The following is a 16302-nucleotide window of genomic DNA, read 5'->3' as shown; positions in this document are numbered from 1 at the left end:
GAAAGGATTACAAGAAGAGCAATAAAAATCAATTTTTAGAGCTGGAAAATTGTGACTTTTTCCTCACTTGACTGGTATTTTCATTATATTGACAAAACCATGATCTTACCTGACACTGACATTCGCCTAATGAAATAGCAGCCATGTATAATGATGTAAGTACTTGTCAATTTTGCTACAGGAGAATACAATGCTACGGCACTGGTGCTATGCTACAAAGAAATTTTCTTGCTCTTCATCTGATGTAAGAGAAAACAAGAAGAAACCGAAGAAATTGCATGTCTTTTTGAATCTTCCTTTACTTTATCATGGAAGATTAAAATTCTTCCACGTAACTTCTGGAACTCCTCAATGTTGGTAACACTTGGTCATAAGCAGGCAGCAGATAACTGCCATATCTTAATTTGCATGAAGACTGAGATGTTGCAATTCTTGCTTACTGTTCTGCAGGGCTTAGATGTAGGGGAGTAAAGCAAAAATCCTGTGTTCGCTTAGTGTTAAACGTGCAAATAGCAAGCCAGAAAATAACCAGAATATGTGTCAATGGGATACCGATCCATTAACTCATTAAGACTGGGGAAAGTATTTTTTGTGACAAATCTAGAAAAATTCAGAACAGAGGCACTGTATGTCCTAAACAGTTCATCAATGGGAACAGTGGCAGAATGGTTAAGAAATCTTGCCAGATATGTGTCTCGCCAGACTTGCAACAAACACCTTTCCCAGTCTGACCTCCTGCAGATGGCTGTGTGGGCAAAGGGGACAGCAGACGGTGATAGGACACTGGCCACATCATGCCACAGGGCGCTGCTAGCAACAGAAACCCACATGCTTCCATCGGCTTGCCTGGCGAAACAGCTAGGCTCAGAGGGACCGCGAGTTAAAAATAAAACCAACCACTTCTAGAACAGGGTAATGCAAATCACTAGAAACACAGAAAGACTTCACTCACAAAGGATTAAAAAATGCTTGACATTGAGAAAAGCTAACTAGCAACAAATTTTACATACTTAATTGTTAGCTTGGGCACTTATCCCTTTGAAAATCGCACAACAGTGGACTACTGAGCTAAGACCGGAAACAAACGACGGGTGACATGACAGAAACATTTGAAGTGCTAAAGAGAAGGGAAAAAACTCTCTCTGTCAAAAGAGCACACCGATTAAAAAAATTAGACCTGTCAACATTAGGTTTGAACAAAGAAAATTCTGGTGGATATAGAGATAGCAGGACCATTTTCCTTGTTGGAGTGAGAAACTAAATCATCTTAGCTGCATCTTAAACCCTACACCGATGGAAGAAAGATAAAGAAGCTTTCATAAAAGGTGAAGCAGTAACAGCTATTTACCTGTCAGTCCATGAAAAACGTCTGCCAAGTCTGTCTACAACTACTTCAGCACTTGTACAGACAGACAAGCGGCTAAAAATGCCGTAACTTGCACCTGGTTATTTACCTGTTAGGGAGAATATGTATCTTTCCAGGACACAGAATACAAGACTCAAAGACAACAACCTTCTCACATAGTGATCCTACCTTCCTATGAGAGTAAAAACGTTGAAAGATGGTTATTCACTTAGTGCCCATAGACTCAAACGGAAGCAGAATGGAGCTCTTTCAACCATTTCTCCGTTTTATAACTATCAGCTCATAGCATCATCTTACAGCGAGCATTGTAAATAAAATCACAATAGCAATTTATTTTCATTTCTCTGCAAATGAATAAAAATTGGATCAACAGCCCATATAGATTCTTCTTAATTGAATCATAGCTATCCTGGAAGATTATATGGCTATACAATAGAATATTTCAAAAGACACAAACCACAATGAATGCTGATGTGAGTGTCACCTTTAGCTAGACACTAATGACTGCTCTTTATCTAGCTCCAGACTCTCTAAGGAACAAATTACAGTAAAAAGAGAAATATAACTCAATGAGAATGTGACACACTCTGCACATTCTCTTATAAAGCCATTTTCAGAGCAAAATCAAGCAGGCAACAAGTTATTTGCAGCCATTTCTTTTTTAAGAGGCATTCTCTCTTTTCTTCAATTCTCTGTGTTTAATTACACAAATTCTCCTGGGAGTGGTATTTTTTTACAATACATCCAATCTAGCCTGTAGTTACATCAGTTATATTCTACTAGAAAGACACGGTAGCCAACTGAGGCAGCTCCAGGAGAACCTATTACTGGAAAATAGGTAAAAAGGAGTAAAGCCCTTACGAAAGACGAGGTGGAGGCTTAGAGTGCCGCCAAAAGTGACCCCAGCTCACCAGCAGATTGACAATCCCTTATTGCGATCCACACCATAGGACAGTGAGTTTGCTTTCGTGAAAACAACTGTCGAAAACCCCTCCAGGAAACCTCAGAGCTTTTATTTTCAGCATTTCTTCTGCAAGACCCACAATTCTATTCACATTAGGCAAAGTGAAGAGTGACTTAGTGTATCCACACTATTTTTTTTTTTTAAGTGACACCCTTCTGTGTGACACCTGCAAGTTCTTAAAGTTCTGGATTTTGGATTGCTGATTCTCCAGTCAGATCTTTGCTTCCAAACCTGCTATTGTTTATACAGATTTTTTTTTATCATGAGAGAAAAAACAGATCTTTAATTTACAAGTTGAATAATAAACGCTGCAAATTTATTAATAACCTGTTCAGTTATTAAGTAATGCCAAAAAGAAAACAGAAAAAAAAAAAGACCCCCAAATGCTGAAAATAACAGAGTAAGGGCAAAATTACTGACTAGGACTACCAGAAATCATCATTCACTTATTATGGAAATGCATTTATTGTGACCTTAAAATTATAATCATGTATATTTTCCATTTTCCATTACAATGCATACAAAAGTACAAAAGTATTTTTCTGCTAAAAATAAAATCTAAATAAAATTCAAAACGTGTTTGTGTAAACAGGAAGGACATACGAGTTAAATTTTTGACAACTGCATCAAACATGCAAAAGCTCGAGCCAGCAGAAAAACAAGCAGCAAGGAAAAAGTGTCTTTGACTATATTTGACAGGTTGAAAGTAACAAGGCAATTTTGCTGGATTTACTCTTTAAAGAGCATATTATACAAACACCCTAATTTTGAGAGCACTTAACCTTAGTTTAAAGGGGGGGTGGGTGTGTGACTGAATATTAATGAGATGAGCCTCAGGGTGTTTAATGAAAAGCTGTCTTTTTGAATGTGATCTAGGGTTTTAAACCTTTGTTAGAAGACATTTGGATGGAAGGTTTATTTGCCCTGGGAGTGCATTCTATCTGAATACACAGAAATTTCACTAAACGTTTGAAGGCACATGATTACAGAGAGTTTTCACTTGATGTTAAAATCACTCTTGCAAAAAATAAATAAAATTTAAAAAAAATCCTCCCCCCCCCCCCCCCCCCAAAAGCGAGCTACTCCTAGGATCTTCTCAAATGACCCAGATCTTTAGAGTGAAGTTTTCCTTTGCCTAGAAACTAAGTGGCTTTTCTTTTGCTCATTCAGCTGCTAGTTCTGGGAAAAGCCCAAAGAGAAACATTTAGATTGGAGGGGTCTTTGAGAAGATGTGACAGTTGACTGATGAGCATCCATAAAATGACAAAGAATAGTTGTGTGGAGCCGGTGCATCACATCGCCTCTCCCTGGGAAACTAATTGCTCTGAATTGTTAATAGTAACATTATTTTTCTGGCAATCATTTCTTTTGAATACCCAAAATGAGCATGAAACAGCTCCTTTGACCGGACATAAAAGTTAAATGTCCCAATGTTGATCAAATTAACTTCAGCTATGTGACAATGGACTATATTTGTGAGAAAATAATGAAGGGCACAAAGGGGAGCTTTATGCCAAGATTTCACAGTTGTAATGTAAAAATGTTTCTGTTGAACTAGGCCAGGGAACATTTCAATAGGAAAACAGAAGAGCACTGTCACTTTCTTTAAAAAAAACACATTCATTTTATGGATCTGAATGCTCTAGATAATTTCAGGAAGTTTAAATGGCTGGCACACCAAGAACCACAGTATCAGGCTAACATCTCACGTCCTTGTCCTTCGCAAACTCTCTTCTAATACTTTTAAAGGACCCTATCCTACAGCTTCTACTCATTCCCTAGCCAGGCTATTAAATTCAGTAGACAACTTTTCCCCAGCAAGTGTCTAAAGGACATGACTAGTATGCCAATATGATTAATTAATATGACATATGCACAAGCATTAATTACAGCAGATGCATGAAAGACTAAACTAAAATGTAAATTACATTTTCTTTCTTACTCTCATGTATAGCTTAAACCTTCCAACTTTAGAAAATACAAAAATGCAAGTATTATGCGAATAGGGCTAATTGTACATGGGAATGATCCAAAATGGACCTGGAAGAATTTTTTTTGCCCCACAAAATATCAAGCAGTTGTTCTTATTCTCATTGATAAAGCAAATTCAGTTTTGACTGTATCTGTGTCTATCTGGAGCAACATAATTGACTTCTGGGAATTTAGTTTGGGTTTACATTAGCGTTGACAAAGACTCATTACACACGCCAATTTTCTACATATAACACTGTACATGTATTTGTAAATATACAAGCAAATATTTGCTTAACACCAGTGTAATTCCAACTCTCTTAGTCTTTAAAGAGTCTATCTAACACCACATTTTCTTCACACTTACTAAATGGCAAATGCTAAAAACAATCTGGCTCAGCACATACCAGCTAGCTGTCTTTAAAAGCATTCTTCTTGCTATATTTTTAACATTATTAAAGCTAAATCACTTCAAAACACCATTGTAACATTAAACCTTTCTACTCCCGAAACATGTTATTATGATTATTAATAGATTCCCTCAGGAGAAAACTTTCAGCGGCAACTTTAAATCATTCACTTAACACTTTTTGTTTTTTCCCCCCTAACCCATCCCCTTCTCAGTAATTTAGAGATGTTGCGCAGCTTTGTGCCTATGTGTTAAAACCTTGCAGTTAAAATAATTTTGGCGAAACCAACTTCCCTGATGATTTTAACAGTTAAATTCATTTGAGCTTTATTTGCAAACTCTTCTCTTTTTTGTATTTCAAACTCCTGTGATAGCTTTTACCTTACATGAAAAGGCTGTACTTAATTCATGTTTATGAAGATGCAGTGCGAACAGAACTGTGCTTTCACTTACTCCCACAGTGACCTAAATCAACTGTGAGAAGGTGTTTCTGTTTCATTCAGTGAAGGTTTAGCTCATTAAACTGTTTTCCTTCTCAGTATTGTTCACTGGGTTTGAACTGCATTGCTGTTAAATGCTCTTTAGCAGTTTAAAGGCTTTAAAGGAAAGACTTATCAGTCTCTGTTTTTAACAGCACTAAATCTGCATTATTAGTTCATGCAGATAAGGGGATTTAAAAGCTCAGCTTGAAACCTCTCTCTTCTGTATTTCTCTGACACTGCATAGTTCCAGTAGCTCAGCTGGAAATGTAGATCTATGAAGCTTTAAAGAGAGATTAAAGCCAAGAAAAGAAGTACTTTTCCCCCTATAGACGCTCTCACTTTCCCTTTTCCTACTGTCTGAAGGAGTGATGGCAGACAATGGTCAAAGATGGTTCCCAAAACCCTCTGAATGGGGACACTGTTGGTGGTAGCATTCATTCAAAGTGAGCTTCAGTGTATTGTCCTCCCCAATCAGCAGATCAGAATAGAGTTTGCTGGTGGCTGCCAAAAGGTTAGCAATGCCGATGAAAGGGGTTTCCCATTATTCACTGCTCTTACAGAACTCCCCTTTTGTGCGAGTCAGCCCATCATTTCACTATGGAGGTCCGGATCTGCGGCTGGCTGCTCTCTCAAAATGAACAATTCATCTGAATGCAAGCTCACAGTAGTAGTGTGCAACCTAAAATCGAAGTTTTTCTTTTCTAAGGACAGGGGAGTTGGGGCAGTTTTTTGGCAGTGTCACATTTTAATGATATACCATCATGACATCTCTGACCCACAGCTGACACTAATACTACAGTCTTATTACCTTACCCTTGCCAGGGCATCGTGGGAGGTCCAAAGCCAAAATTAGCTAATGAAGCACACTGTATGCTGTAAACAAGTGTGCAATAAATAATGCAAAAGGTTTATACAGGTTTGCTAAAGTTTCCTCATGCAAAGCGTAAGAAAAGGAGAGGAGACCGATGGAGCCAAGAAAAAATGAAATAAAAATAGACCTTTCCCACACTGCTCTACGTAACAGAACTCAAGTATCTGTGTCTCAAACTGCACTGAGAGTAGATCCTGATCTTACTGCGTCTCTGTCCCCTAAATAAGGGATCTTTTATAAACCACTGCATGCCACCTATTTGCAAACCTTCCAAGTGCCTCCAGTGTTTGCTGATGATTTGAACAGGTTTTACAAGTGATACAAGAGAAGACATACTGGATTTTTCCTCTTCATCCTTGTATCACCCCCCAAAAGTGAAAATAAATGCTATTTTGGAGAAATTCCTCCTTAGCCCTCTGCTGGGGTGCACAGGAAAAGCACTTCTTTATACATAGCGGAAAATGCAGTCTCTTTTGCTAAAATATCTGCCTGTCTTTAACTAAGATAAAACTTACAGAAAGAAATAAAACTTTGGATGGAATGTGATTGAAAAGGTATTTACACCCCATTCCACATTTCAGAACCTTTTTCAGTGAAAATCTACATAGGGAAAAATGACAACACTGCATACGCAAAGATACTTTTCAACACATAATTTGTTTCAGGAGTGTCTTTAACTTCTAGGTTGCTGCCAGAGAGTCACGAGAGTAAACGGTTACTTGTTGGTGGGGAATTCCTCACTGCATTTGCCATACACAGGGAAGGCTGCAAGCAAATGCCAGAAGGAAGAGACACATCGAACCCGTCCTTCCTCTCAGCCCCCTTGACCATGGTCTAAGTCGTGTGGAGCAACAACTCCCCACGAGTTCCAGGCACTTGCTCTCCTCCCCTCGGCTAGCTGCAATGTGCTAGCCCTCGTCACTGACGTGGCACCCACCGCCAGTCTGTGCTGGGTGATGGGATGGGGCTCAGCACCCACCGGCTGGGCTGGGACTTCCCATGCCGCAGCACTCGGTGCCCCACAGCAAGATCAGCCAAGTGACCCTTGCCCAAGCTTCGCTATGGGGAAGGGCAACAGCAGTCCCGCGCTTGTCTGGGGTCTCGCTGCAGAGAGCTCTCTGAGCCTGGCACGTGCCGGCACTCGTGGCACCGCTGTCGGAGGCAGCCCTGGCACATTGCACGCCACCGTGGGCCACCAGACACCAGGGATTGGGGCAGGAAAACAGCACGTAGAGTGCTCTGCCTTTTTTTTTTCCAGCCTAAGCAATTTGTTTTAAGCACCATCTCATGCCACAGATTGCAGTGTATGCCATGGCTGCTTTGAAGAGACACTTTAAAGCTCTATTTCTCAGGCAAACATGAAGTCAAGCAGTACCTTGTAAGAGAAATACCTGTTTACTTTGCCAATACATGTATGCCCACGCAGAAATAATTTTTTCTTACTCAAGAAAAAGCTTTTTTTCTGACTTTATAACTGCTAATTAGGGCAGCTGTAAATTGTTGGGTTATTTTTGGGACTATCCTCTGCATTGTACCACCCATCAGATGAATCAACTCTGTAACACCATTATAAACCATGATGTTATTAATAACAGTGATGATGGCACACAAATGCTGTGTTGCTGCTTGAAAAAGATTAGCTGCCGACTGCACTCAGCTAGTATTGGGATTAAAACACCACAGGGTTTAACACTGGGGGGGTTGGAGCTCGTGACTTATGAGGAGAGGCTGAAAGAGCTGGATTTGTTCAGTTTACAGATAAGATGGCTATGGGAGGATTTTGTAGCTGGCTTTATCTATTTGGTAGTTACAGAAAAGACAGAGCCAGACTCTTCTCAGCAACGCACACCAAAAGATGAGGGGCGATGGACACAAACTGCTTTGAGGGAAATTCTAACTGGATATTAGGGAGAAAGAGTTTCACAATGAAGGTAGTCAAACACAGTAATGGGTGGCCCAGAGAAGCTGCAAATCACCGTGTGTGGAACTTTTCAAAGCTCAGCCGGATAAGCCTTGAACAACCTGATCTGATGTTGAAGTCAGCCCTGCTCTGAGCAGGAAGATGAACAAGAGGCTCCCAGAGGTCCCTCCCAACTGGAATTACTCTATTATTCTGTAAATGAAAACATACTTGAATGGCAGCTTTATTAGACTCCACGCAGACTAAAAAGAAGCTAATCTAATTAACACATTTAAAAAGTAAACCTGCTCTCTACTCTATAAGTTCTGGTGACTTCAGGAGATTCTCCAATCTCAGTAATTTAGCTTAAAAGAGTAAGTGTCATAAACTGATCTGTAATTGGCACTGTGTAGAAAATTCTGATAAGAAGTGATCATTTTCAGTTCACAGAATAATTTCTACATTTCTGAGTGTGCCTTTTGAAACATCTTTTATATGCTGCTTATGAACACAGAAGATTGAAAGAGGCTAGTAAAAGCTAATACATACCTATCAAGTACATAGCCAAGAGCCTTATGCCGTATTCCTGAGTAAACCGATGGGCTTGTTTCCCAAGCAATTAAATTGGAAGCATCATGGAAAAGATGAATGTTTACCAAGTCAAAGGCACTATGACAAAAAAGGAAAAAAAATAAAATGATTCAGGATAAAAGAAAAAAACATTTGTTGCATCAGCAAAGCATTCAACATAATAACACTTACTGTATTCTCTCTTATGTTACCTTAATATTTACTCACACAGACTGTGCAAATTAAGCTATCATCATCGGAAAATTGTCAAAGACTATCATCAAACTTATGACAACTCATCCACAGATAAGACTGCATCTAGGCTTTTGCTTAAAATATGCATAATATGAAAATGAAAAGCTATTTGTCCGTTACAATTCACAGAAATCAAGCAGTACCCTCCCACTAAAATATTTTTAAAACAAAATTGAATGTGTAAACAAACAACTTCAAGTTTATAAAGCTGTAGCTAAATACGTAGTAGAACTGTGGCTTTGCAATAAACAAAATGAAAAGCTATTGACAGGAGAATTTTACTGACATTAAAGGCTAAATCATACCACTGCAACTCCTTATCTGTCCCTGTGTGGAGAAGGCCAAGATAATAGTGGTCAATCTGTGCACTAATTCCCGTCGAGAAGAGGATACAGGCTATTTAACTTGGACTGTGCCTGCAGGATCATAAGATCATAGAATCATTTAGGTTGGAAAAAACCTTTAAGACCAACCATTTACGAGTCCAACCATTAACCTAACACTGCCAAGTCCACCACTAAACCATGTCCCTAAGCGCCACATCTACACGTCTTTTCAATACCTCCAGGGATGGGGACTCAACCACTTCCCTGGGCAGCCTGTTCCATTGCTTGACAGCCCTTTCGGTGAAGGAATTTTTCCTAATATCCAATCTAAACCTCCCCTGGCACAACTTGAGGCCATTTCCTCTTGTCCTATCACTTGTCACTTGGGAGAAGAGACCGACACCCACCTCGCTACAACCTCCTTTCAGGTAGTTGTAGAGAGCGGTAAGGTCTTCCCTCAGCCTCCTTTTCTCCAGGCTAAACAACCCCAGTTCCCTCAACCACTCCTCACAGGACTTAGATGAGGAGCTAGCCTCAGAAAATCAGTAAAATTTGTAAATTTTCACAGCTTTGCTTTCTAACCTGAAAGACAGGAGTATTAACTCATCCTTTGCCACTTTGCAGTGAGGCAGGGAGTCAGACTGCGGTCCCTTCACTTGGCTGGGGGCTGGCTCAGCCAAAGCCCATCGCGTTGGCATCCCCTACCAACTACTGGTAGTGCACTGTAGAAGGAAATAACCCCAAAGGGTAAACGCTGTCTCAGCTTTGGGAGCTCTGCCCTCCAGGAGGAACACCCAGGAGTCGAGGACTGCTGTTACAGTGCCCAGTGGCCAAACACTGACAGAAGAGATTTCTGAAAAGAATCGTATTGCTTCTGTGGAAAATCTGTGGTTGTTGGTTTGGCTGAGGACAAGAGAAATAGAGATATTCTGGAAGTTCCTTCTTAATCAATGACACCAACTTCAAACCCCTGTGAAACAGAAATACCTTATTTTGCCCCCCTACATAAAAGCTAAATTATAGAATCACGGAATGGTTTGGGTTGGAAGGGACCTTTAAAGGTCATCTAGTCCAACCCCCCTGCTGTGGGCAGGAACATCTTCAAGTAGATCAGGTTGCTCAAGGCTCTATCCAACCTGACCTTGAACACTTCCAGGGATGCGGCATCCACAACTTCTCTGGGTAACCTGTTCCAGCGTCTCACCACCCTCATCGTAAAAAATCCCCTCCTTATGTCCAATCTAAACCTACCCTCTTTCAGTTTAAAACCGTTGCCCCTTATCCTGTCACTACAGGCCTTGGTAAAAGTCTCTCTCTGTCTTTCTTCTAAGACCCCTTTCTATCTTGAAAGGTTGCAATTAGGTGTCCTTAGAGCCTTCTCTTCTCCAGGCTGAACAACCCCAACTCTCTCAGTCTTTCTTCACAGGAGAGGTGTTCCAGCCCTCTGACCCTCCTCTGGACCCGCCCTATCAGATCCATGACTTCCTATGATCACTATGTGTCCACCCTATTTTCCCATCCATTTGTTGTGACAGCTATTTATAACTACATCCTTTTCAGTGTTAGTGCATAAGTTCCTTGACACAGGGACTGGAATTTGCTGAGACCGCACACCACTTGGCTGATTTTGGCTGGTAACAGTATTTTTAACAATAATACTACTGGCTAGCCTTACAATGTACCAGTATGCAACCATAGTCTTACACCTTAAACTTCACACAATCCCACTTTTCACTGTGGCAGAAAACCTTCACACAGAAGGAATTTTCTGTTATAAACATGCCCAGACGGAGGAATTTCCTACCGTCACCTACATTAATCACATATAAGGTGTCACTTCTAGTGGGCTGGGAGTCACCTGGAAGGCAAGCTGTCTTTCTGAACTCTGGTTTCCCACTGCTGACAGACAGGACACATCTGAGTGGCAAACAGAAAGCTATCCAGCTGTTAAGGCCAAGCTGGTATTCTGCTTTTTATTTACTCTGCTCATGGCTTTTTGTGTCCTAGAGACCTGGTCTGCATTTTTAAAAACCTCTATCATCTCACTGCTTTGCTATTAAGCTCTTTTGGTAATGGGACATGGCGAGTCACAATGAAACCAGAAAACTTGGAATACTCTTTTCACACAGATTTAGCAACATCACTACCCCCTAACAAAAACCCCTCAAACAAACCAGCATATGCAGGAATTCCTGCATACTGCATTGAAGGACTGAAGGAAAGGTGTCTCCTGTGAAGCTCCAAAAGTGACACTTAAGGGACAGCATTGACAACGTTAAGTTTTGGAAAGGTCCCTCCAGCACCTGCAAAAAGTGGTATGCCCCATTAGCTCCTACATGCATAATAGTGCTATGTGCTAAAAAAGCTGTTGCACTTCACTTTGAGGGCACAATTTTGGTTAGTGTTTCAAAAAATACATTTTGGGTAGGTTCCACGAACACTAATAGTAATTATTAGACTAGCATTGGACCGACAAGGGTAAAAAATTTCCTTGGTATAATTGAATAGATTTCTTTAAACTTTTAAACTATGAAGAAACAGAAATTACATACCAGAGTAGAGGTAAGTCTGTCCTAGAGGATTGTTATAAGAGACAAGGCTATTTAAAATGCTTTATTCTCACATTCAGAAAAAATGCTGGCAAAATTTGGTTGTAGCTGATCGAAAGTAGCCAGCACTTAAATGAGAAAAGATGTTATGGGAAGAATGGAGGCAAAATGAAACTGCCACAGCTCTAATAGAAGTCCAGTATCGCTGACATTTTTAAGCAGGATGGGGGTAGTCATACTAGACCTGTTTTAAGCTCTCTGTCCAAGTATGCTTCAGTACTGTTCCTGTCCTTGGCAGCTCAGGCATACTCCATGGACAAAGGATCTCTGTCAGCTTCCCTTCACAGACATGCGGGTTCTTGGTTTTCCTGTCTGAGACCCCTTGAAACCATGCTGATGGCCACAGAAATGCTCCTCAGCCAAGCGCTGCTCTTCCAGGCACTGTGTACTTTGTGGCTATGCCCCCTTTCGGCAGCTCTTATCTTCAATAGTAGTCGCAGACACATACCGATCATTTTGCAAAGGGCTCCAAAACCATGCATTCTCCACCTTAGATTAAGCTAAATGCAGAGATGCTACTAGATAAAGCAATAAAACACATGTTCTCATTTATCTGCTTCACTGATGAACACCATTTGGGCTTAGCCCAGAGCCATCTACGGATTTCAAGCTGCCTCTTCACAGAAAAATCCACTGAATGTCCTCAGTGTCTTCCCTCTCCCTTGGCCTTACTGCTAATGAAAGGTCCATTTAGTGAGTTTTCAGTCCTCTTTGTGAGGTGAACCACAGCTCAGCCCCATCATCTGACTGTATTACCTTGCCTGGGATCTCAGATTTAAAAACCAGTTTTTCCCTTTATAGGAGCCAAGCATTTTGAATTTGAACAAATGGCTAAATCATTCTGACTTTGCATTACTAGTCCTGTGCACAGACATCTCTTGTATGAGAATTCAGTGTGGAGATAAAAAACAACAGAGAAGGCAAACATATCTCATGTTCAAAAATGAGTTTGCAGGCTGCCAGAGAGAACATGGGAACAGACTTTGGCAGAGAGAGGTATCAGGCAGAAACCCCAAGCTGTGCACAGGGAGATTCCCCAGATTGTGATGGAGTCAGGGAACAGATTTAGACACAGCAAGTAAAGGCAGTCAAAACAGCGAATGCACGAGAAAGATACACAGGTCACCAAGCAGCCGGCACAAAGGCCTCTTCCAAAGATACTGGTGGGGGGTTTTTCGCTACAGGGAACAGCGTATCTTGCTGAATGAACTCACAGTGATGATAAATTAGTCCTACTAACCTTCGTATTAAGATATATAATTAGTACATAACTACAAAACATAATCTGGAGATATGGCTTGAGATGTCCGTTCCTGCCTGTCTGAAGGATGAACAGAAAGAATCCCTGTAGGACAGGGAGAGACCTCATTTCACGAACTCACCTCCTGTGTGAAGGTGTGAATCCATCCCCATCTGCCTAAAAAGTGCTTGTTCTTAAAACTCGCTAATGAAGGACCTTCCACCTACAATTTCCCTGTCCTTTAATTAAAACTTTCATCATATGAACTGTTTTCCTGCAAACGAAAAATTATTTCCTTCTGCCCTTTCTGCAGGGGAGACAGACAGCAACCAGTCTCCCAGATGTGGCGAGCCAAATTTTTTCAACTCCTACTTGAATACTCCTACCATTCTTGACCCTCCTGTTCTTTTTCCAGCTTACCTAAAGCACAGCACTCAAAACAAGGCAGAGTACTCTATCAAAGGCCTTGGCAGCACTCAATTAAATAATTACCATACCTTCCCCCCTTCATGTCCTTCACATGATGTATCTATTAACACATCTCAGTAAGATAATAATGAACATACTCAATTTCTTCTCCCTTGATCCTTTTCTACAGTATGGGTAATGAGTCAGTTATTCCCAATATTGTATTTGTGCTTTTGAATTCTCCTCTCAAAGTACAATGCTTTGCACTTCCCTGACTTTAATCTTGAAATCCTACTTTCTCTAAAATATCAAAGCAATTTTGATGGCTGATTCCGACCTCTGATATACTTGCAAACATTCCCAGGTTGGTGCCATACCTACATTTTATAAATGTATTCTCTACTCCATCCTCCCTACCAAATATAAACTATATATGTAAACTGTATTTAAGACTGTAATGCATTCAGGGCACTATCTTGCACCTATTAACACAATAACACTAAGAACTATAGTTCTGGAATAGAAATAAATACCACCCCCCCACCCCCCTATATTCAAGATACTAAAACAAAAGGCAAAAAAAAAGTGCATGTAGTTATGTAGTTCTCTTTTGTTTTTTCTTAAAATGAAATCTCTGAGTGCCCCGAGATTCCTTAGTTCTTCGTTCACACTCAAGATAAGCTAATGAAGAATAACGGATGTGAAAAATCTGGATTCACAGAGGAACTCAACTGGGGCAGATCACTGAATCACACAGGAGGAAAAAGGGGACAGTTCTCTGAAATCTTTTAAGGTCACTTTTTTGGGTTTTTGGAAGCCCTCTGTTTTTGGCATGAGGTACATTCTATAATGAAGTTTTCCTAGGCAGGGAAAATTAATAGCTCCCTTCAAGGATTCACACAGAAGTATTAACAACAAGTCTCATGGCTATATTTTTATTGAACTATTAGCATGTAGAAATGTATAGATCAAAAGCCACGATTATGAAAATGGCCAGAACTTTGTTCATATGCGTATGCACATAGACTGGCTTTAAACACGATACCATGAACAGACACATTATGCACTTAGACCTAATCAGGTGTATTTTCTAACCCTCTGTATTTTCCACAATATTTCACTTTCATTCTCCAGAAATTGTTCACAGTAACTTGCCCCTTCAACTTCCATTAGAAACATTTGAGATCTTGTTAGATCATGTGGATCATAATCGCAGACTATTCCAGACACAAAACTACCACCGTAGCTCACCCCATTGCAGATCAGAAAAAGCTGCGAGCCTCCTCACTCTTACTTCCCAATATACCCTTAGGAAACATAAGCATAGTATATTATCTGATCAGAACATCTAGCTACAGACTGCTCCTTCCAAGAGCTATCCTTTTTAAGTATCAACCTGCAAGAAAACATTTCCTTTAAACCTATCTCTGAAGAGCATTTTTTTCTTGGAAAAGCCTAAAAATAAATTCACATTATTTTTTCTGCAAAGAGGAAATCCAAGAGGATAGGAGAGACAGAACCTGGAAAAGTCATGGTATAAGAGGAAAGGCCAGATTAGCAACTGGTGCTAAATACCCACTTCTGCAGATCTCTACTGCTGGAATCACATGCTATGTCATATGGATCTGGAAAAATTAACAAGAACCTACATTATCCTATAGCTGCCTGCCTGATTTCTGGGTCAAAAGTCTGTAAAAGGAGAAAATCTGCTGCTTTTTAATTTTTCACAAACTGTTTTCTTAATCTAATAAACATGCTTATGCAAACAAGCAAGAACACGGTTCAGCACTCAAAAGTCAGCCTGTGTGAACATTCATCAGACTTTAAAATCAAGCTTACAATTTTAAGACATGAAATGACCACAGGACGAAGGCAAAAATGTTGAATGTTCACATACATTTAGGTGACTATAACATAAATAAGCAGTAGAGACCAAAACTATGACTAAATGGCAAAAAAGTATGGTCAGATTTCCAGGTAGGACTAGAGAAATCTAAACCATCTGTGGGTTTGAGCCCTCCTTGTGTTAAGACAAGGAAAACTTTCAAGCTCTCTCAGGTATAGTGTTTTGCATAATCAGCTGCTCCCCCCAACATACACTACTACTATTACTACTATTATTGTTATTAAAGATACCATTTTCAAACAGGGATAGTAAATAGCTTCAGTTATGAGATACACCTCTTGTCAACACTAGTTGGTACTGCTTCTTCCAAAGACAGTGATCTAGCATATAACACCATAATGACGTTCAACTTCTACTTTCATACAGTTGTCTGCTCCCCTCAGCCCCCATCTCTTTAGGCTGTTGGATGATCCCAAGAGCAAAAAATGTTTCTTTCTTCTGTAGATTTTCACAGCACATCTTATGAGGAACTCTGCTTTGACAACAGCCAGGTTACACTGAACTTAAATAAGACTTGCTCGATGGGATGTTTCCTCAGCAGTCTATGAGCGCACAGATAAGAGGTGTGCTGCCTGCTCTCTGCTGCTCCTCCATCAAATCCTACTAGTGAGTGCTGGGCTGCCAGGTGCTTTATTCTACTCTAGGATGAAACTAAGCAATCTCACAGAGAACAGGACCATGCCTTGGGTTTAAAATGGGAATCCTGACCTGAATACGACAAAGAAAAAGTTCTGTTCCAGTAAAAGTAGTATAGTAGGAACTGATTTTAAAAAGCTGCGTTCCTTACAGGTAGGGTCCCTCCACTGACTTCAGTGGAAACTGGACTGGCCTTAAAGGGCTGGCTTAAAGAGTCCGTAGAGAACAATCTCTTTCCTCAGAAATCCCAGACATAAGGGCTGCATAGAGCCAGGCACAGGTATCTGACCCAGGTGAGACGCTGTAGAGCCTCAGCTGTATTAGGTGTGATGGGGAGCAGTAGTGGGGGGATGCCTTGAGCTCCACACTGACTCCTGTGGCCTTGGTCA

The 16302-nt window shown here is 40.5% G+C and overlaps 1 protein-coding gene across 3 annotated transcripts in view; it reads right to left on the bottom strand.

Moving 5' to 3' along the window:
- Window positions 1-16302, bottom strand: part of INPP5A (inositol polyphosphate-5-phosphatase A) — a 260525-nt gene that overhangs the window by 86366 nt on the left and 157857 nt on the right. For all 3 annotated transcript variants that reach the window (XM_076339286.1, XM_076339284.1, XM_076339285.1), the window contains exon 8: window positions 8513-8632. In XM_076339286.1, the coding sequence (XP_076195401.1) occupies window positions 8513-8632 (120 nt within the window). The remainder of the gene's footprint in view (window positions 1-8512; window positions 8633-16302) is intronic.

The sequence above is a fragment of the Aptenodytes patagonicus genome, chromosome 5 (assembly GCF_965638725.1).
Source record: "Aptenodytes patagonicus chromosome 5, bAptPat1.pri.cur, whole genome shotgun sequence".
NCBI lineage: Eukaryota > Metazoa > Chordata > Aves > Sphenisciformes > Spheniscidae > Aptenodytes > Aptenodytes patagonicus.
This window is presented reverse-complemented; position numbering and strand designations above follow the sequence as displayed.